General features: G+C 36.9%; 2 protein-coding genes across 3 annotated transcripts in view; one reads left to right on the plus strand and one right to left on the minus strand.

Moving 5' to 3' along the window:
• Positions 1–21,356, plus strand: part of cacna2d3a (calcium channel, voltage-dependent, alpha 2/delta subunit 3a) — a 180,020-nt gene that overhangs the window by 130,183 nt on the left and 28,481 nt on the right. For both annotated transcript variants that reach the window (XM_006631128.3, XM_015348334.2), the window contains 7 exons: positions 574–641; positions 1,733–1,778; positions 1,956–2,053; positions 2,568–2,661; positions 3,141–3,236; positions 3,904–4,025; positions 7,552–7,629. In XM_006631128.3, coding sequence (XP_006631191.1) covers positions 574–641; positions 1,733–1,778; positions 1,956–2,053; positions 2,568–2,661; positions 3,141–3,236; positions 3,904–4,025; positions 7,552–7,629 — 602 coding nt within the window. The remainder of the gene's footprint in view (positions 1–573; positions 642–1,732; positions 1,779–1,955; positions 2,054–2,567; positions 2,662–3,140; positions 3,237–3,903; positions 4,026–7,551; positions 7,630–21,356) is intronic.
• On the minus strand, positions 9,961–19,094 carry LOC102682769 (leucine-rich repeat and transmembrane domain-containing protein 1). Its single transcript, XM_006631072.3, has 3 exons — positions 18,589–19,094; positions 14,701–15,297; positions 9,961–13,311 (listed from the first exon to the last, which is right to left on the minus strand). Exons 1-3 carry the CDS (start codon positions 18,593–18,595, stop codon positions 12,866–12,868), a joined length of 1,050 nt encoding a protein of 349 aa, XP_006631135.1. The 5' UTR covers positions 18,596–19,094; the 3' UTR covers positions 9,961–12,865.

Genomic DNA, 21,356 nt, shown 5'->3' on the forward strand with positions numbered 1-21,356 from the left:
TAGCAGACTAAAGATGTGCTTGATCTCTTTAGTACAAAAACTGAAATCACATTCTTTTTTCATCTCTCCTTGTGTCTTGTCCAGTCGGAAAAAAAAAAGCTAACCTTTTTCAACCATGAGTAAACACTGCTCTTATATACAGCTATTTATACAGTGAATTACACATGCTATACTGTAAATGATACTGGCACAGGGAGAAACATAAGCCATGCTCACCATGCAATATATTACACAAGCAACAATACTGTATAATCATTATTTGTGTCATTAAAGAAGAAAAATAATTTGAATTTATTTTAAAAACAACGAATCATTCATAGTCAAGCTAATATTTCCCGTTTTAAGCATCCTCATGCCATTTAACAAACATATTTTGTTCTGTACTGTATTGTATAGGAATGTACTACTGTATAAAGTTGAGGCTATTTTAGTTGCATATGTCATTTATAGTGATAAGAGTATTTTAACTTGCACTTCTTGTAGACAATCACTGTCTGTTAATCAATGAAATATTTATGGACACACCGGAAACAAATATGTGAGCTAATCAGTTCAATTTGTTTTAATGCACAGTCTAGGAGTGGCTTTGTCGAGAGGACATGGAAAGTACTTTTTCAGAGGAAATGTTTCTGTTGAAGAAGGTAATAAGTTCCTTGTGTTTCTGTTTTTTACCAGTTCTATTATTTTCAGTCTGTTTTTTTGTTTCCACTTTTAAAGTGGTAAAAGAAATCAGAATATGAACCAGGGCATCATTTAAAATAAAGAACTCAATAAGTTATTGATTCTACTCACTCATTTATGAGCATGTATTCCTATTTTCTTATGTCTTTTGTGTAGAGTATATTTCAATCTGAGAATAAACTACAATTTAAAAAGGAAGTCAAGTATTTGCTAGTTCAGTACTCCTTTCTCATGGAACATGGGTTTAAATATTCATCCTCACAAAACCAGCACTTGGCATCTGGTTTGTAATTATGTGTGCATGTCTTGGCAGTTTTGATGATTGTAAAGTATGTCAAAAACTATAAGAAAATCAATTTTTCACAGCACAAAAAAGCACTAGGAAAAGAATGGATTATGAAGTTTCATGCAAGTCAAGCACAAAACCATATTTTATTCGAACTTATTCCAAATCGTTCCATGCATTGTTCAACATGAATGGTACCTTTGTTGAAGTAATGAATTACTTCTAATTATCTTTAATGTGTGGTCTGTGTCCAAACTGACATTAAACATAAGAAAAGGCCATACTGATTTTTTTTTTTGCATGCTCAGCTTGCTTAATGAATGTTCATGAGATACCTGTGTTTTTACATCTTGTGTCCCTTACATTATATAGTATTACACAGTTTGATAGAGTATGTGGTTAAAAGGCAGAACTCTTCTACAAGCAAACAGTAATTTCTGCTAATACTATTAGATCTTTTTACAGGAGAGCTAGACAAAGTCAGACAACTGGCTGTATATCAATTTAACAAATAATGTAGATCTATGCATGTCATTTTTTTAAATTGTGGAGCTAAACATTCCAATCTTTCTTCCAATCTATTACACAGAGTATAAAGTAATGCTTTATAATCCATTGACATGACGCAGAAGATATTTTCAAAAGCGAGGCAATTGACTTCTGTGATGACAGCATGCTCCTGCTACAGAGACACACATGGTATTGCTTTCTGACGAGCCGTTTACAGACTCTTTACTCTAATGTTAATGTGAATTCCTATTTTAGGGTTACATGACCTGGAACACCCAGATGTGGCCCTGGCTGATGAATGGTAAAAACAGCATAATGTATGCTGTACTGGTTTGCTTTTAATTCAGTATAGTTGTGGTTTTTGTGGCACTAGCCAGTGAAACCTTAAATGGTTTATTTGCTGTATAACATTTCTCCTCGAGTGGCTGTGTTAACATATTAATGGCAAGGTTTACTCTTATTTTTTAATTAAAACCAGGACTTACTGCAACACTGACCTCCACCCTGAACATCGCTATCTGACCCAGATAGAAGCCATTAAACTCTACCTCACTGGACGTGAGCCCTTACTGCAGTGTAAGTAGTACAGTATATTCTCTGATTATCTACTCATCGCTTCATTTTTCTTGTTAACTTGTTTGGGAAATCCGTTGCCAGAAAAGGCCCTTTACATGTGTACATCAGATGGAACACGAATGTTCGTTAAAACAATATTTATACTATATCATGGGTTGTATTTGAAAATTAACACTTGCCTTAGTTTTATAGTCCTTTGTTTAGGGCTTGTCTCCAGCATACTGTATGTATCTGTGTGTTTATTAAAATCACATTATTAACTGTAGTATCCAGTATTCGATAGTATAGTAACCAAGCTCGGCTGTACTGAACTTCATTATTTATTATTATCCATATTTTTGAAGTTTTCCAGTAAATCTTCAAGCTTTCATAGTAAATCATACATATTATAAAAAGCACCAAGTCAGCCAATCACTAATGTACAGTACAGTAGTTATATGCTTGTATTGTGCTCTATTGTAATATGCCAAATCCTTTGCAAAACAATTTCAAAGTTTTAATATTGTTCTCTTAGGTGACAAGGAACTAATCCAGGAAGTGCTTTTTGATGCTGTGGTGACAGCACCCTTAGAAGCATATTGGACAAGTCTTGCGTTAAACAAATCAGAGTAAGCTTTTAGTCCGCATAAATGAACCATTCTCAGCCATGAGTTAATGGTTTTGAAGAAAATGTGTAAAACGTGTGTCTGAAAGTGGATGTCTGTTGAAATGTATCCTGCCTGTACAGATTGAATACATTTGCTTGAGGACATGATGGACTCTTGGCTCATATCATACATAAATTGAATACGGCGATGTTTCAGGAATAAAATATGAACACAGTTTCTAAGTAATAAGGGAAAATGGTTCATGTCATTTTTTGTGCTGTGTTACCAACACAGGGTAGAAGTGTAGTTAAAATTGCACTTGTGGAAGCATGTGAACACAGAGTTGTGTTTGGGGAAAACATGAACAAATGTAAGCTACTGTATATTGAACATAAAGTGATTCCTATTTGTGTGACCATTCTAATTACTGAAATTGTATTTACCGAATGCATGCAAACACAAATTCAGTGTAAAAGCACCTGTATCTACCTTCTTTTAAGAAATTCAGACAAAGGTGTGGAGATTGCATACCTGGGAACACGTACTGGTCTGTCAAGAATAAACCTGTTTGTGGTCCCAGAACAACTTACAAATAAGTAAGTATAAAATCCAATCATGCAACTTATTTATTATAGTATCTTATGATCCCGCATTAACAGCTTTATAGAATAATTATGTTTAAGGAGTTTCAGATGTGTTGCGGGTTACAGTTCTGTTATACAAACATTTGCACTAGAGTGGCTCACAGATAAGATTTTTACTTCAGCTCTTGCCTGCTGGATTTCAGATACAGGATGTCCCCCCTTATACCTTAACCATTGCTGAATTGTCTCTGGACATTTTTAATGGCCTTGCGTTAGTTTGGCTTGATCTCTGGCAGAAACAGTGAAAGAATATTGTTCCAAGATATTATAGACAGTGCCCCACATAAATGAATCTGCCTGCTAAGGACATAAGAAAGGTGACAAGAAGAGGAGGCCATTTGGCCCTTCTAGTTCATTAGATAGTTAGGTGCCTCCTTAATACCCCTCATTTAGTTTCTGACATTCTCATTAATTCTGAACTGTCTTTCCTGAAAAAAGAAGGAAAATGTTATCAAGCATTCCTGAGAGAAAAATAGAAAGTAAATCTCAGCCTACAACAGAACAGCGTTCAGAATGTGACATACTAGATGAACACGTGACCTCGCCCCATCTGCGTTTTACTGCATCTAGAAATCAGCTTTCCCTTTTCATCACCTCCATTTTTTTGTCTGTTTTCAAGAGACTTCCTGACAGCCGAAGACAAGGAAGGTGTGTTTAATGCAGATCACTTCCCACTGTGGTACAAGAGAGCCGCTGAGCAGGTCCCTGGGACCTTTGTTTACTCTCTCCCATTCAGTGCAGGTAATGACCTTATCTTGTCATTTCATATTCAGGTTCAAAGCCAGCATATGTTAACGGTCAAACACAGTGCATTCGGGGGGAAAAAAAAAAACATTTTAAAGGTGCACACGTGTTAAACATTTTGTCCCTTTTTAAATCGTTTCAAATATTAATCTTTTTTCAAGCTCGGTGATGAATTAAACCCATCTTATGACACCGTCTCTCCAATTGGTCTCTAAAATTCTGCCACCCGATTTTACCCTCTGAATTCATGGTCGAGGGTCTAAAGAGTTCTGCTTATCATGTAATAATTATTTACAAGAATCGTACAGGGGCTGAAATTTAGGCTGGGGCTGGTTTATTTTTATAAAATGAAGGAACAACTGTCAGATAGGAAAGACTAAAGTTTCAGTGTTTAAAAAATTAGATGAGGTCAGTGTTCAGGGTAGGCGTGCAGTAACCCCTACCCTTTACCCTTCAACAATTCTTCTGTACGGTGTCTTTTAAACTGTCTCTTAAGGCTCTGAAGATCCTTAATAAGCACAGTTTTATCAGTCTTCGTCTGGTCTGATAATTAATGTGCTGCAGTCGTCCAGAGTAGAAAGAAAAAGGAAATTTGAATTAAGATTGGGATCACTGCCTTTGTGTGCTCAGCTGACCTTTTTGCCTGTGTTCCTGTTTAGTATTCTTCACATGGGAATTCATGCACTGGAATAGTGTCCAGTGTCCCTTTATTCATCTGGAACACGGAACCTGTGCATGAACACCTTTGCAATCTGCAAAAGCGAAAGAAAAACAGAGTTTTAAAGAGTTTGTATGCTATATTCTAGCATTAAATACGCCTAATAACAATGCAGGAACATACTGTAGCTAGTGCCAATTTCACATGGTTTCAAGTCTTTTTTATAACAATTATCATAGACTGACATTCTAATTTGATTGGTTGTTTGAGTCATTCAATGCCTTTTTTCCAAGGGATTATATACAAGACATATAAAAGAAACATGACAAAAAACTGCAAAAATACATTGTAATGTAGAGTGGTATGAACAGCAAGAACAGTTAAAACAGGAGATTAATTCAACCTTACACCATCGTGTAAGATTCCAAAATGCTTTCAGTACTGAGATGAAATATGGGCTTTGTGTTTTTACGATATGTAAATATACAGTATACAATATGCATGAGATGTGCCCTGAAGAAGAGTAGTTTACCATACAGACACACCAAGAGGCTTTTAAATGGAAAGACGTCATTTCAATACGACTAAGGGTACTAGTGTCTGAGTGGTAGTTTTTTTCTCCATATATCATTAAACAAGCACAGATGCCTGAGCATCACCAAAATCATGTTCCAGCTGTTTCTCTTACTATGAAATGACCAGAAAAGGGTTGTGCTCTGCTCGTACAGAAAGCCTTGGAACTAAGTTTCTATAAACCCAAGATAATAACCTTTATGGGATTAACTATGGTAACATCCTACACAATTATAGCCAATTTATAGCAGCAAAGGAATTTTAAACACAATGGAGTTCTCATAGGTTACATATTGAATTCCCCCTTGGAGATAAGACAGAATAGATTTCATATTAATATTCTATCTTAATCATGTTTATCTACTGCCTTTAAAGTATAACATTTCAAGGTACTTAACGACATAAAATACTTGAGGCAATTAATAAACAGAAGATGCATACAACAGTAACAGGACGAGATAAAAACCCAAATTATATTTTTATGAATACAATTCATTGAAATTTGTACACGTCAAACACTTACATTTAATTGGAAAATGATGAGAGAACCACTGTCGCTTACGCCCTTGGTTCTTCCAGATCAAAGTTGAGATTTGCTTTACTACTATTTTTTAAGCTTCGTAAACGTCTCATCTTTACTTGTGTCGAGATGCGTTATCCGTGCTTAATGATTTGGACACCAACGTAAAATACTGTACACGTACCTGTAGCAATATGGTGATTTTTAAAACGTGTTCAGTGATTACTAAATATATGCTCTTTGGTCTACCTCTTGTTAAAAGATAAAACGAGTAGATTTTAATTCCAACCTGTAAAGTGGGGGAAAAAACACACCTGAAGCACAATCAACAGACGAAACGTGGTCTTATTCTTTAAACTTATTTATTTAGTGACGCAACTTCCCATTTCGGCAATGACTGCCCAAGACTAAGACTTTTGTAAATCAGGGACTGATGAACTATCCCTATTTGTAATTCACTATTTTTGTGTCCTTGTGTTATCAAGTAGGACCGAAGTCTATGCTCTTTTTCCACTAAATGAATCCTACGCCGGTGTTCAAAATGTGAGGGCTTTTGATAGCTTTAAGAAAATGGTGCCACCTAACGGTGGAATAGAGAAATCCGTGTTTAGAAAAGTTTTTGGTGTTTACAGTACTTTTTATTTGGGGAAAAAAAGGCGTTTAAAATGCGCAATAATGTGTTTCTGATGTTAGATGGAACGATCTTTGAGCTGGTTTATTGTGAAGGTTGCTGGTTCACATATTTCATCGGAATTTGCCACATGTTGCCGCCAAATGTCTAGAAGGGGATTTTCAAAACCAAAAATATGTAAATTGTTATTGCAAAATAAGTCATTTTCGTTCCATAATTGTTTGCGGGGAAATGAGTGAGATCTTCCGAATAAGTAACTTTCACTTAAACTGATACTGGATAGTACCATATTAGACGAGGTTTGACACTAAACACAGCATGTACTCGGGGGTTCCTACAGGGCCTGACTATGACATGACCTGTAATATTATATCCACATTCTTCAAAATGTTCTTGCTAGATGCCAATTAACTTAATTAATGACAAAAGATCTCAGAATGGACACAAACACGATTTGTGCTATAATGACAAGCTACGATTATGAAAATATAATAGTCACTGCTCAAAAAAGGGAAAAGTATGTTAGATTTTCTTCTGATTAAGCCCCAGCTTGATGCAGAAGTTGGTTTATACTTTACGTCTGAGTTACATCATCAATCTTAATGCCTTCGCTTGCTGGGGTTCTTGACAGGTGCAGTATTAGCATCTTGACCAAGAGTCAGCCTTGAATTAGGAATGATTTTTAAAACTTTTCCTACTGACTTACAAGGCCGTTTTGTTTTCTTAAAGACCTTATGAGCAAAACACTCCATCCAGTAATCTAGGGCCCATGGAGTGTTCCCTTAAGCAGTCCTACAGCAAGGCTTAGTTTAGGTTGTGACAGGGCATTCACCTGCTACAGTATGCACCAAAATGTTTAAAAGCAAGAGCAATAAAGGTTTCAGAGTCTGCTACAATCTTTAAGAGAAGACACAACTTATCTTCTCGAAATAGCTTTTCTTTTCCCAACTACTGTTTATTTTTTTTTTGTTGGGAGAGCACTTAGATATTTTCTTATCCAAGATGCTGTAAATATCTGACTTACTACCGGATGTTCCATCTCCTCTCAAATTTTAAGTTCCCACTCGCAATGTGGTGTGAATAATGTACATGTTTGTAGACATCCACATTTGTATAATTGGCTTTTTTTCCGCATTTGCAGGGACTGAGAACAAAAGTGTGGTGTTAGCTAGCACAGCCATTCAGCTGTTGGATGACAGGAAGTCTCCCATGGCTGCTGGTAAGTGTTTTGTGCTATAACTCTGTCCAGCTTAAGGTATATGTTACCTTTGTGATTAGGAGTGTTCAAGGAAAAAATTGCTTTACTGAGAATCTCTTGTATGGTAAGAACACGTTTCCTAAGACACTAGAAGCTCTTAGAAAAGACACTCTTGCCTAATCAGCGATGAATGGGTCATTTATTTGCTGAACTGTTTCGACACACCATCACATACAGTACATCTTGTGGTAGTCCTTTTATTAAACTTTTTTCTTATTTCTGTCTTAAACCATTTGAGACAGGAATGTTGAATCGTAGGCTTCTTTCTGGTTGCAAACGTTGCAAAGAATCATGTTGCATGTTTTAATATTAAAGCACATCAGGAAACCTTGAATACTTATGTGTTTTCATTGCATGTGGACACATCCTTTTCACATTTTCCACGGCATTTGTTTCTGGCCGCTTGTAACACAATAAATGCTTACTTTGGAGGGAAAGGAATCCTCAGTGGAGCTTAACCAAAGACTATTAAATTTTACTTCACAAAAATATTGGAGTAGATGTGGAATGATTTTGGTCTTGGCAGTTCTGTTTAATTAAGTTGTTGCTTGTGTAATTTTCAGCAAGTTCTATCTGACCTAGACAATTTCACCCCAGCTTACCCCAGATAAGCTATATACAGTAAATGTTGTTCAAATTTGTTTTTTTTGCCCTCACTTTGTAAAGCATTAAGCAGATACAGAAAGAGGATACCTGAATTCTGTCAACCTCATGCCCTCTGTGTTTATTTCTTCTCTGGATTTTATAACCAAAGGGAAGATTTATAATTGTAAGAGATAATATTGACTTGTACTATTACAAGTGCTTTACATCCCAAAGGTTCCCAAAGTGCTTTACATACAGTAGAAGACCCGCTTCATGCACTGATTCAGCCCAACCCACACCTGGGTGACACACAGCAGCCACAAGCAGAGAAATTTGAAATAACTTCAAGACGGTAAATTCACGGGGAAGTTCAAGGAGGCCAGATCATGCAGGCCTGAAGTGGAATTGTACCCAGGGCTGTGGGGTTACTACTGAAAGTCTGCTCTTTCAAACAGTGCTATGGGGACTGCAATGGCCAAATACTCTGGACCTTGGCTTAGCTTCGCATTATACTGTACATGTGACATCACCTCCCACAGCAGTGCGGTCTGTCACCATACTGCGGATTTGGTTAGACATTTTGGTCCAGGAGAAAGATCGCCTCCCACTGGTCTACTAACAACTACTGCAACCTTGTTTCCCTGATCTCCCACTCCGTACTGATGCTGTTTACCTTCTGACAATGTCTTGACGCAAGGTAGCAATGCTGCTAATCTTGTCCTGAGTACTCCCGGCCAAGCCCCTGTGTAGCCCTACAGGGCTATTGAATTACAGTAGGCACTGCGAGTGTCCAATGCCATTGGCCAATGTCCACATGAGTGAAAGCTAAGATGTCTCATGTATTTTTGCTTGCAATGTCATCAGAAAGGTCTAGGTAAAACCTAATTTCTTTCTGTATGTGCAGTCCTCCTTATAAACATCATACAAATTGTATCAGTATTATTTCCTCTGTTACAGTTACTTATTTATAGATGGCTGTTTTATTCCAGAGCTGACAGCATGTCATGTGATGCAAACAAAAGTTGATATTTTTTACATCAGTATTGCATTCATGTCACTCTGAATCATATGCTGTATGACTAAAGGATTCTCTGAGCTTTAAGCCACAAAGCAAAGGGGCTCATATAACACATTCAGTCCCTTGATTCAGCCTGAACAGAAGGGCATCCAAGCAATCTTTGCATTCTTTCAGGCCAAGGCAGTAAAAATAGAATTCAGTTTGTGAAAGGTGATAGCTGCATTATATTTATATGTAGTAATAAATGTCAAATTCGAAAACTATCTGTACTGTTTCCTATTCTGTTTTCATAATCATGTTTTTATTTTGTTCCTCTTAGCGTCAGTTTAATGGAAAATGTGCTAAAGTGTGTCACATGTTTACAACAGTGTTACAAGCTAGGTTTAAATTAGCTTATGTAACAGGGGCAAGAGCTCTGAGAGTGTTTGCTTCACTGACCTTGAATCATGTTGACTTTGTTGAAGCATAAACAGTGAACCCCGGGGTAGGATATTGGGTGCCTCCTTTAGCAGTGCAAAAAAAGGGGTTCTTCAGACAACACAATTAATAATATCTCTATCCGTTTTGATTCTTCTTAACATGAAATTCTCAGTCACCAATGGACGCCTTCTACAGTAATGGGGACTGCAGAAGATTTGTGCTTTTTTATTTCATTTTTTTTAAGATGAATACAATTATTTTAAGCAACACAAACATTATAGGGGAAAACAGTTAATTCCTCTTAGATTGATTCATAATTCACAAAATATTCAGTAAAACATATTTTGTAATTACAACAATTTAAATTGCGTATTGTTAGTTCAATCCCCACACAGTTCTTTTACTATGTTTATATATTTATTAATCTTTGATATGAAATATTTGTTGGCTTTTTTCACTAAACATTAGCATTCAAGATCCTATGAAGTCTATATAAATATGCACGGGAATTTAAAGTGAGATGTAGATTGAGGCAGAGAGACATGCAGAGCGAGCAAATTAATCTGTAATGGCTGAATTCATTGACATGAAAAATACTAGGAGGAAGCAGCCAGAAGGCAGGATTGTTGTGCTGGCAGAAGAGAAACATGCATAAATCTCTGAGTAATATAAGAAATACTGAAAAAGATTTGTTTCAAAGAAGCTGGGATTGAACAAAACATGGAAGAAAACCTTTGATTTGAACAAATATTTGCTGTGAACCATGAGGTTTTGTGCTGTCTTAAAATTAAGTACCATATTAATTAGAAAAATATAAAGTAAGAACACATCTGTGTAGGTTTTATTTGATGTTTACTCTAGAAGTCTAAGCTCTGAATAGAGACAGTGATCTTGGCCTGCAAATCCAAGATTTTTATATTAATTGCAAAGATATTTTTTATAAACTGCAATAAAATGGTGTAGTTGCTTCTAGTATAGAATAACTATTACATAATGTTCAACTAAAATAATGTTCTGGTTATCCTTACCGTGTATCACATTGGATGACATTTATTATAACTACTGTACAGTAAGTAGAGTTAGAGTAAAGATTAGTTGTGGTCTGTTATGGTTTGTTTCCATACTACAACATTTTTTGTTTTTTGGGTGTTACATTAACTTCATAAAAGACTACAAATAACTGAAATGTTACACATACTGTACTCACACTGACGTGTGAAGAAAATGACTGCATTGAGATATACTGTAGTTCAGTTTCATTTTCATGTGTTTACCATAGAAATCAAGATCATTTTCTGTGTTCTACACAAGTGAAAATATATCTTTATTTGTTTGGTATTCAATCTATTGCACTCATTATACACAAACAACATATTTAGATATGATAATATCTTTCAAACATTAGTAAAAATGAACAGTATCTCTGAAACTTGAATAACTCACACATCTAACAGTAACTGTAAGGTACTGTACCATGAATGTTAGAGGGGGAAAGATTAATTGTTTCTGAGGGGTTACAGCTACTTACAGTACAGTATAAATATGTATACAACAGTGACAAACAACAAATTCTGCTGCCTACAGTAATGAACAGGAAGTTTTTCATTGATTGTTATTTATTGCTTTACAATTTTTGTATTTTAGGAAATTTATCAAAGGTAATTTTGCATGAGCTAGGATAGACAAATTATTGCCTGAGGATAGTTGTATTGCATTGCTGTTTAATCTTAATTCTTTTTTAACATTTGCGACATCATACCACATAAAATTGTGTCACTATGTTTTATGCACTGTAGTATCATTCAAGACCAAATTTTGGATATTCAATCCTTATGAACGTATACAGTATGTTGAAAGTTTGACTGAAATTTATTTTCAGGGCATTTTAATTAAATAAATCGAGATGGTTTAATGGTCTCTTTTACCTGTCATTTGTCCTATTTATTAGGTTTGCATCTGTCATACAGAGTTATAATATTTTTGTCTGTCTTTTGTGTCAGTATTTACTGAAATTGCGCTATTTGCACATGGCAGCAAAATTATCAGGCATACTTCTCAATTAAATATTAACTTAATTTTAAATTTTTAGCTGTGAGAATGTAAGACGTATATAGTATGTGAAGGAAAAATATGAAATTAGAAATAGGAACATTATTTCTTTTATGCCCTAATGTAATTCAGGTTAGCAATTTGTATACTACATTAAACAATTTAAAGTACTGTGGTGTATAATATTATCCTCCTATACCTGAAACCGGTTTTATCCCTGTTTAGCTCTGATTTTCCAGAAATCACACATTAAGAAAAGCAATTATTGTTGAAGCTGTACATTAAGTATTCATGCGTTTTCATGGGTGTTTGGAAAAAAATCTCAATGTTCCATTTTTTAAGAGAAAAAGGGTATTTATAATTCGGCTTATTTAAGGCAACTACAGTCCATTGAGAATCTGACCTTTGCCTTCTTGAATGAAGCTTTGAATTAAATCACAGATAAATTAGTTATTACTACAAACTCACTCACTATAATCTCCAGTCTTTATTTAGAACAGCAACATACTGTATTGCTTTTGAACCAGAGTGCATCCAAGTTTTTTTTTGGCTCCTACATTTTAGATTCCAAAACTATTTAATTTGTTTATTAAATATTCTTTAACGCCACTCATTTAAAAGTCAAGAAACTCAAAAGGCTATAATGATGATCTTTATGGGCATACTGAAGCATATGTGTCCAGATTCATCAAGTAGAGTAACACAGACTAGATGGTTTTAGCCGCATCTAATGTAAAGCTAATATTTTTGAAAGAAGGTTTTAAATGTCCTGTTATGCATATTCAAATATTTCCCACTTTGTCTCCCATTCGCTCTTGAGAATAACATGTTGGTATATTTGAGCGCAATATTAATGGAGCTACTTATTTAAGTATTCCAAAAACAAAAGCACACAAAAGCAAATCAGGATCTCTCCAATGTCTTCTGCTAATCTGTGGGTGAACTGGTGGGTCTGAGGGACACAAGGAACCCGTTGGGTTGAGAAAGGTCCTTGTGCCTTAAAATTGCCAGGCGGTATAGTCGGCTATGAGTTCCAGCATGTGGAGCCCACTATACAGTACATCTGTGACACAATATTAATGGGGTCATGTATTGCAAAAACACAAAAGCAAATCAAGATCTCTCTTATGCAAGAGAGCCATCTAAAGGCTCCTTTTCTTCAGGGCGTCCCGGTTCTCGTGCCTCAGCCACTTGTTCCACTTTCTTGAGATCCCTCTGGTACTTGGCCATAATTGCAGCATAAGCACATCCGTAAATGGCTGCCGCCAGCATCATGAGGCAGACGATCCCACACACGACCCCGGTAATGACGACAGTCGCGATCGCGTGACGGAGGTTGACAGGGCGGGGCTTCTGTTTCGGCTCGCACTCCGGAAGACTCTCGCTCCCTCGGTCGCTTGGGGAATGCAGTCGGGGGATCTGGTGGTCGGACTCCAGGTGGTGGATATTGGCAAACAGGTAGTTGTAGTTTGTCCAAGGGCACGTCTGGAACATTTCATAGGGAATTTTCCTCAGGTCTTTCTCTCTCAGGTTCTCAGGCTGCGCGCACTTGATGTCATCGGTTGTTCCTCCTGTGAATGATATGCAGTAGAAATGGAAATGAAGGACTTGCACCAGTGGTGCTCTTGTAGGAAGCTCAAGCCTTCGAAGAAATAAGGGAAGATTTTGGGGCTCAATTACAGTAGTGTGTCAAATCAAAAGCCTTACTTACTGTAATGACTCTGAAACCTCTGAAGGAAGATGTGTTGACCTGCAGTTTGCCTTTAAATAGTTTGCAGTGGCAGTGTTGTTAATAATCACTTATTTCAGGTTAGATTGTGTGTTGAATTTAAGTGGCAGTATCGACAGAGTTACTGTACATAAAGAATCAACTTCATGTTTGCTAAGGATGTCCTGCATCTAACCACAACCAGATTTTGAGTTCCTGAAGAGGTGGAGTCTCCATGTTGTGAAGTACACAACTAGTAGTAACCATTGTTAAAGAATTACATCCCTAGGACATATGTTTTAGCAAAAGATGACTTTTTCTTTAATTACCAGTTTGAGAGTATACTTGCTTATGTAGTTTCCCAGTTAATTTTTTTGTACAGTATATGAAGAACTTTCCATGTTGCATACAGTATGTTAATATCATGCATATAGAACTTCTTGAATTGTATCCAAATTCTGGATTTGGGTTTCAATTCAGTTGCCCAGGTGCTAATTTGTAATGTATTCTATTTGCGGACAAACTCTACAAACCTTTGACTGCAATACTAGTACTTTGGGTTGCAATTGCAGAAAGCCAAGACATTTTTATTCTGGTTAAGGTCAGTATGTCCAATCGCCACTTGATTGGCATAAGATGGGTTTAACAGATGGTAAATACTGTACAACTTAATTCAGTTAAGTTAATGCAAGGCCTTATTTTAGTTTTATCCACATAAGGAAAGAATAGTGTTTCCCTTTGATCACAGAGGCGCTGTTGCAAATAGCAAATGCATTATCTGGAACAGCTGCTATAACTAACCATCAACATGATACAGCTGATAAAAATAAAGGATTGAGGGAACTAATGGAGATGTGCACTACCACTGGCCGGTAGTTCTTGGAAAACACATGAGTTTTGCTCATTTTTATCTCAGGGGCCTGCAGCTCAATGAAGAAACCAAAGGTGTAGCAATTACTGTAAACTTTGACATTCCTCTTGTGATTTAGCTTACTTCTTAAGTTGTAGACAGCTCTTAATTCATACACAGTAGGTATCTAAAAATAGATGAAAAGATAAATACCTTGATTGGAAATGCAAATGCATTTCATAGTATGAAACAAGATAAAACCTATCCACACATTATTCCCCACTTCAGTGTTAAATTGTTAAAGAAGTAGGTTACACCTCTGAACATTTTATGTTACTTTGAGTTAAAAAATAAAAATGAAGCCAACTTCTCAGTATAAAAAAGTGTAAAAGCAGGTCACACCTTTGAAGATAAAGGTCTCCAGCCACAGCTTGAGCCCGATGACTTGACAGTCACATTTCCAGGGGTTGTTGTGAAAAAACAAGACCTGCAGTTTTGTGAGGGACACCAGGAGTGTCCTGTCGAGTCTCTGCAGTCGGTTGTGGCGGACCGATAGCCAGGTGAGGTTGTTGACGCTGTCGGCCAGGGTCCCCGGCAAACTGCTGATGTGATTATATGATAAATTCAGTTCAGACAGGGTTTTTATTGGGCTGAACAGTCTCTTGTCAATTTCTCTGATGGAGTTGTTTGCAAGGTTGAGAACTAACAGTCCATGCAGCCCCTGAAAAGTGCTCGCAGACATACTGGAGATGGAATTGTTGGCCAGGTCGAGAATCTTCAGCAAGGGTGTCTCTCTGAAAGCCATGGAACTAAGGCCACGAATCCGGTTGTTCTGCAAATAGAGTTCCCGGGTGTCAACCTGCAGATTCCGTGGAATGTCGTAAAGTCCTTTATCTCGGCAGTCGACCGTCTTGGCTTTAGGATTGCACGCACACTCTCTGGGGCATCCACTGACCCGGTGTATCAAAAGAAGGCCCATGAGGGTGAAGGCGATACGCTCTGTTGGGGGAAAAAACACATACATTTAGGAGGAGGTCAAATTCGAATGCCTCAATTCTGCTTCCGTACATAAAAATACTTCCCGAATGCCCACAGATCTGCGAGCATCTTTTCTCACACCCCCATGTCTACCCAAATTCATCCTTGCAGCAGCCTCCCTGGCTCATTCCTTGTAAGTAACCTTTGACCAGTGCTGTCATTTCCTCAGCCTGGAGAGTTAATGCCGGCCGGCTAAGTACTACATCCCTTTACATTGGTCAGCTCATTTAGTCGTTGAACAACTGCAGCGTGAATGTGCAGGATTACTCTTCAATTGATTACTAAAGAAGCCACATACAGTATCTGTTTCTTCTTTTCTAGGTTGGTGTATGTACAGTATGTGATTGACCAGTAACTGAATCGGTTCGGTTCTTATCAATTAACTGTCATTGACGTGTCCTTGCATAGAGACTAAGCTCTTGCTGGAAAGTGACACCTTCCCTCAAAGTGGTCTATACTTAATTGTCTAGAGTTCAGTTTTGTCAATGCTCTTGCTGTGTTCCCTTTAAGGCAGAGGGCGTACTGACAGTTTTAACCTTAACATATTTTACCCTTCAGTTACAAGAACTATTTATAGTTTACTGAACATGCTGATGAATATTCACCTCTGACTCATGTCTTGACCTTCCTGTAGACAGCATTAAGAACTACATCTTATGACAGCATTGCCAGAGGCTTTTTCAGCCTTTGGAGACCCTTAGCATTGTCCTCATTGTGTTCAACTTGGCCTTTTAGGTTGTTCTTATAACTGTGCTGGTAAAAAATTGCAATGAGTGATAAACAGGTATTGTGCAGATAACCCAACAGGAAAATGCTGACTGGACTGGAGCATTTCCAGTCTCCTTCTCTTTGTCATCTTGAACGCATAAGCCAAATGAGAAACAAACAAGGAAAAAAGTGAACGCATTCCTGTTTTCTGGCAAATCAGTTAGCTTTAGTGGTTTTGAGCATGTTTTTTTTAAAATACTGATATTACTTGGCTTCAAGAAACAAGCTGTCATTGAACTGTCAGCTTGACGTTGAGCAGTTTTAATTTAGCAATGATGTTACTTTCCTTTCTAATAACGACAAAAACATTTTTGTTCTTTCTGGAATCTCTGTTCTCATCCTACACAATTTCAGTGCTAAGCATTGTGGTACAGTAGCTTGTCTACTTTCCTCAAAATGCAAACAAAGACTCTTCTTCCAAATTTTAACACGGGACTTTGTTTTTGGCCACCTCTGTAATTAATTAGGTATTCCCTTTGGTATCAGCTCTTAAAAACGTATATGGTCTATTATGTTTTTCTGCTATCCCTATAGTGTATGTTGGCCAGAACCCAAGAAGTACTGTACTGAACATGTAATTTACAGTGGCTGTTCCCTTATCCCCTCATCCTCTCATCCTCTCATCTGCTCTTCCAGCTGGCAAGTGTTCCAGTCTGTATTAATTTATTAAACTTATGAGTAAAGTGTAACTACCTTGTCACAAATGTGATTAGCTTGCCCATGATCCTGTCTTCCATGTAAATGTTGTTATTTTAATTTGTATGACAGAAAATGCTGTGTGAGATGACCACAAAGTACTAATTTTTGATTTAATTAAATGTTGTACATCCCTTTAATGTACTATGTAGATCAATTAAGAAACAGGTCTTTTCCATCCTGTGTGACATGCACTGCGACACATATTATTGATTGCTTGTCAATCATGTCCTAGACAGTTTGTAAACTTACAGTGTTAATTAAAACATCCCATTTTTTATTGCTTAGGAGTATTAGACTCAGCTAAGAAATATGTTTGAAAATTATCTTTTTTATTTTCTCCCAAACACAGGAAGCTGGTTATAAAGTTCTGATTTCTTCAATGTCCCATTAAGTTCCCAAAATGAATTAGACACGTGCAGTCTGAAGTACAGTAGTATCCAGTATTCGATAGTATAGTAGCCTAGCTCGGCTGTACTGAACTTCATCCAATATATTAGTTCTTCCATATGCAGGAAACCAAACCTTGACCAAACATTGAAGGAAAAATGTGTACTTCCAAGTAGATCGAGGTCTAATATACTTGATTATTTATAACCTGTTGACCCACCTAGTGTTTTAAAGAAGTGTAATGATTACGCATCTGTGCAGTGACATTTACAGAGACTTCTTGAGATCATTTATTTCACACTGCACAACATTCCTTGCAATAAGGACTAACTAAAGCAGCTGGTGTATTTTTTTCTTTCCAGGTTTCTTGTATAAGGTTAGTATTTGTATTGTCTTTACCTCTGTAGAAAAGGAATTAAGGCTCTGACTGAAAAAGGTTTGATTAGACTGTGTTTATAGACCATGTGGATGTAATTGGAAGAGCATTTTCTATGGTACATGTAACCTTCTCACACTACTGTCCATGATTTCTTTCCTTATGTGTCCATATGGATGACCCTCTCTCTGCTGTGGATGTCTGTTATGCAGTTTCACTACCCTGTAAGCTCGTTGCATCAAAACCAACGAACTGTAGACTCGACATTAAGCGGTTTTAATAAAATGTGCTCATATTCGTTAATGAGACCATGGAAGTTGTTTTCTCCTCCAAAGGAAAGCCTCCAAGGCACAACTGTATAACATGACCTCGCAGCCTCATGTGAAAACATCTGCTAAGTGGAATTACTAAAATAATTAATGGACTGAGAAGAAGCCTAGATGAAATTTACTATTACTTCATGCTGAAATAATTTCCACTGTCCAGTCTTGTAAAAGCCAGTATTTGGCTTATAATTGTAGGGAGGGAATCAGAATTTTAAAAATGAAACTTAGCAGTAACTGTAATACTATTTCTTTATAAACAATTTTCATTGTCACCTTAAAATGATTTCATTAGCATATCACTTGGCTGGTGCTTATTTATTTAACTTGAGGGAGTAACATTAATCGTTAACAACAAGCATGATTAAATCTGCATCCAACCCTTCTATTAGAGACATCATCAAGGTGATGAATTCTGAATCCCATTACTGTATTCTTTGGAATATGTCAGCTTTCAAATTGTGAGTTCTACTAACTTAGAAGAAATCCCATGTGAAGCATAATGGTTTTATGGAACGTAATATTATTTTCACTGATACACAGTTTCAGATGAGAAAGTATAAAGAACACAAGACACGGTGGGGAGGAAGAGGTGGAGGATGATGATGATGGTGATAATGTTTTTAATTCATCACAGACATAAAAAGGAGAATAGGGTTATTAATCAAGCATGGGTTGTAAAAAGTATTTTTGTCCTACCTGTCATTGCTGGCTGTTGGAAAACCCCCTTTGTAAGGCTTTCTTAATCTGATTCTCTTTATTATCGTTCCACATGAAAAATGCAGTACTGCATCAGACAGCAAAATAGTGTCTTCCAAAACAGCTTCATAGGTGAGCATGAGGCTCCAGTGTCACCCACCAGAAATATTGGAGTTGTGCAGCAGATGACAAAAGTGACCCCATCTGAGTTGTTAACTTTGGTGTTCAAATAAGCCTCTGCCTGTGCCAGGGTTTCAGTTGTGAATTGAACCACAAGGCTGCTCTCTCTCTGACTCCTGTTCCCTCTCCCTGGCTTCCTCTTTCTCTTTCCCTGTTCAGCAGACCATGTAGAGACTGTTTATCAGCTTGCACCGGACAGCTGTGCTTTGCAAATCACAATCTAATAGCTTAGCTTTTATATATATTTTTTTTAATCTGCCCGAAGTTCATGGGACAAAAATAAAAGCTGCCTTCTCAAATCCAGTTGTGGCATTCTTTGTACTTATTAGCCATGCCATGTCAAACCTTGTAAGGTCAGATGATACTGCACATGGATCGCAGGGAGCTCAGGTTCTGATTGGAGGCAGCGGGCTGTGTATTTTTACAGAGAGAAGGCCAGTATTTTGATGATATGGATGTGACTTACAACGTATGTGGCACAAATGTAAGTTGAGAGGGGGTGGACTGTCTTGTCATCAGGAGATTAGCTTTTACTATCAATTCTAAAACACGGAAGAGTGATTTCTTAGAGCCGATGTTTGACTCTTGGTTTTATCCATTAATACATAGACATTGTATCCACTGCAAATTGTCTGACTAATTTCTGAATTTTTGTCTCTTTCTTTAGTTAACAGATCAGTTGGGCTCTTTGGGATTCTCTCAAGTTTGTCTACAGAAAATCCCAGTTTCCGTCACTTCTCATTGTATTGAAACCCCTTTCATTGCCATATACTGTATGAATGCGTATGCAATTTATATACACAGTATATGAAATTGTAGGACTTGTAGTCAGTTTATTTGAATATCTGTAATATATCTGGCATAATGGGATAACAGACAAATGAGAAACTATTTTTTAATCCAAATGCTATTTATAAAGTAATTCTTCAACAGCTGTTCATTGTGAAACACTCATTGATCTGAGGCATTAGTATTTTAATTAGCAGTAATTAAAACCTGTCTTGAAACTGAATTTCCACCTTCCACTGAGTCTTAAATCAGAAAATGTACTGTATATTAGAAATTTTCAAGTACTGCAAAAATGAACATCCAAGGTGCACAGTTAATGCTTTCTTCGTGAGCAGGGAGTAAGAAATGATGTCAAGCTAAGTTTTTCATATCCATTTACATGGCACATCAGGACACAGGGGATGTAATTAATATCACTTCTAGAATCCCTTTTGTAGCATTAAAATGCCTAAAGCAATGCAAAAAGCATTAGCTAACTAGTAGCTTTGTAAAAATCCTCCAAACATTCTGTTACTAGGCTTCGGTTTTTGAATACTATTGGTGGATTTTTAATTTTAGCACAAAAAAAACTTCCAACAGTATCATGGGGCCTCAGTCAGAGATTTTAAATTTAATCAAATCCACCAGAGAATTAGAAATTAAAAAGGAAAAACCTTCAAGCTTGCTAATCTGTCTCCAGTGGCTGTATAACTAAAATGCACTGAGCTGATTCAAAATGACAAAGATTATTATCATCTAAAGCCACATATACATTCACGCTGACCTACTTTATTGTATGCACTCTTTGTTTTGTTATTTTTGTATCTTGCTCTCTTCATTAAGTATTACATTTAGAACATATCTACCAAAATTTCTGTTTTTCTGTTTTTCTGTATTTCTGTAAATAATCTTTCAGAGACACAGGTGAGAAATACAAATGTCTATGTTTCACAATAATAGCTGTGGAATGGATGTTCTTCAGCAGAGATTCATATCCTGGTCTGATTTTCGTCTTCATTTCCATCTTTTACTTAATTTCTATTTAACGTATCCCATCTTTTGTATTCATACACATCCAATGTCTTTATACTATAAATTAATATAATAAACTTTGTTTTATATAGCGCCATTAAAGTTGGCTTCTCAAAGCGCTTTAACAGAATGTCAACAACAGTTTAAAATAAACAATAGAAAATACACAATAAACAATAAAAAATACACAAGATAAACATGATGAGAATACGCAGAGGAGACAGTAGATGGTGGTACTAAATACAGTAGGAGCAGATGGGTAAAGAATTGAACCAGTTAAGTAAAGAAGAAGGTTTGGAGTCTGCCTTCTCTTTGAAGGAGTTTAGAGAAGCTGAGTCTCTGATGGCCTTGGGGAGAGAATTCCAGAGCTTCGGGGCATAACGGGAGAAGGCCCTGTCACCCATACAGTCTAGACAGGCTCGGGGGACAGTTAGTAGACCAGAATTAGAGGAGCGAAGGTTGCGAGTTGGGGAGTAGGGTGATAAAGGATCATACAGGTACTGAGGTGCCAAGCCATGCAGAGCCTTATACAGTAGTTGAGCATGAGGGTTTTAAAGTCCACACGAAACTTGACAGGAAGCCAGTGCAAGGACTCCGGGACAGGAGTAATGTGATCACTTGCACTAGACCTGGTGAGGATTCCGGCTGCCGAATTTTGAACATACTGGAGTTTGTTCAATGTGGATTAAGGTACCCCAGCGAGTAGAACATTACAGTTATCAATTCAGAAGATAAATGTGTTGATTAGCTTTTCAGCCACAGTTAGTGATACAATAAGGCCTAGTCCA

This window comes from Lepisosteus oculatus, chromosome 4 (assembly GCF_040954835.1).
Source record: "Lepisosteus oculatus isolate fLepOcu1 chromosome 4, fLepOcu1.hap2, whole genome shotgun sequence".
Lineage (NCBI taxonomy): Eukaryota > Metazoa > Chordata > Actinopteri > Semionotiformes > Lepisosteidae > Lepisosteus > Lepisosteus oculatus.

Bases quoted from the DNA above. Each gene is read 5' to 3' on its own strand.
- LOC102682769 (XM_006631072.3), bottom strand. The intron at 13,312-14,700 runs GTGTGACCTGCT...TATCATTCACAG, and splicing joins GGAGACCTTTATCTTCAAAG to GAGGAACAACCGATGACATC.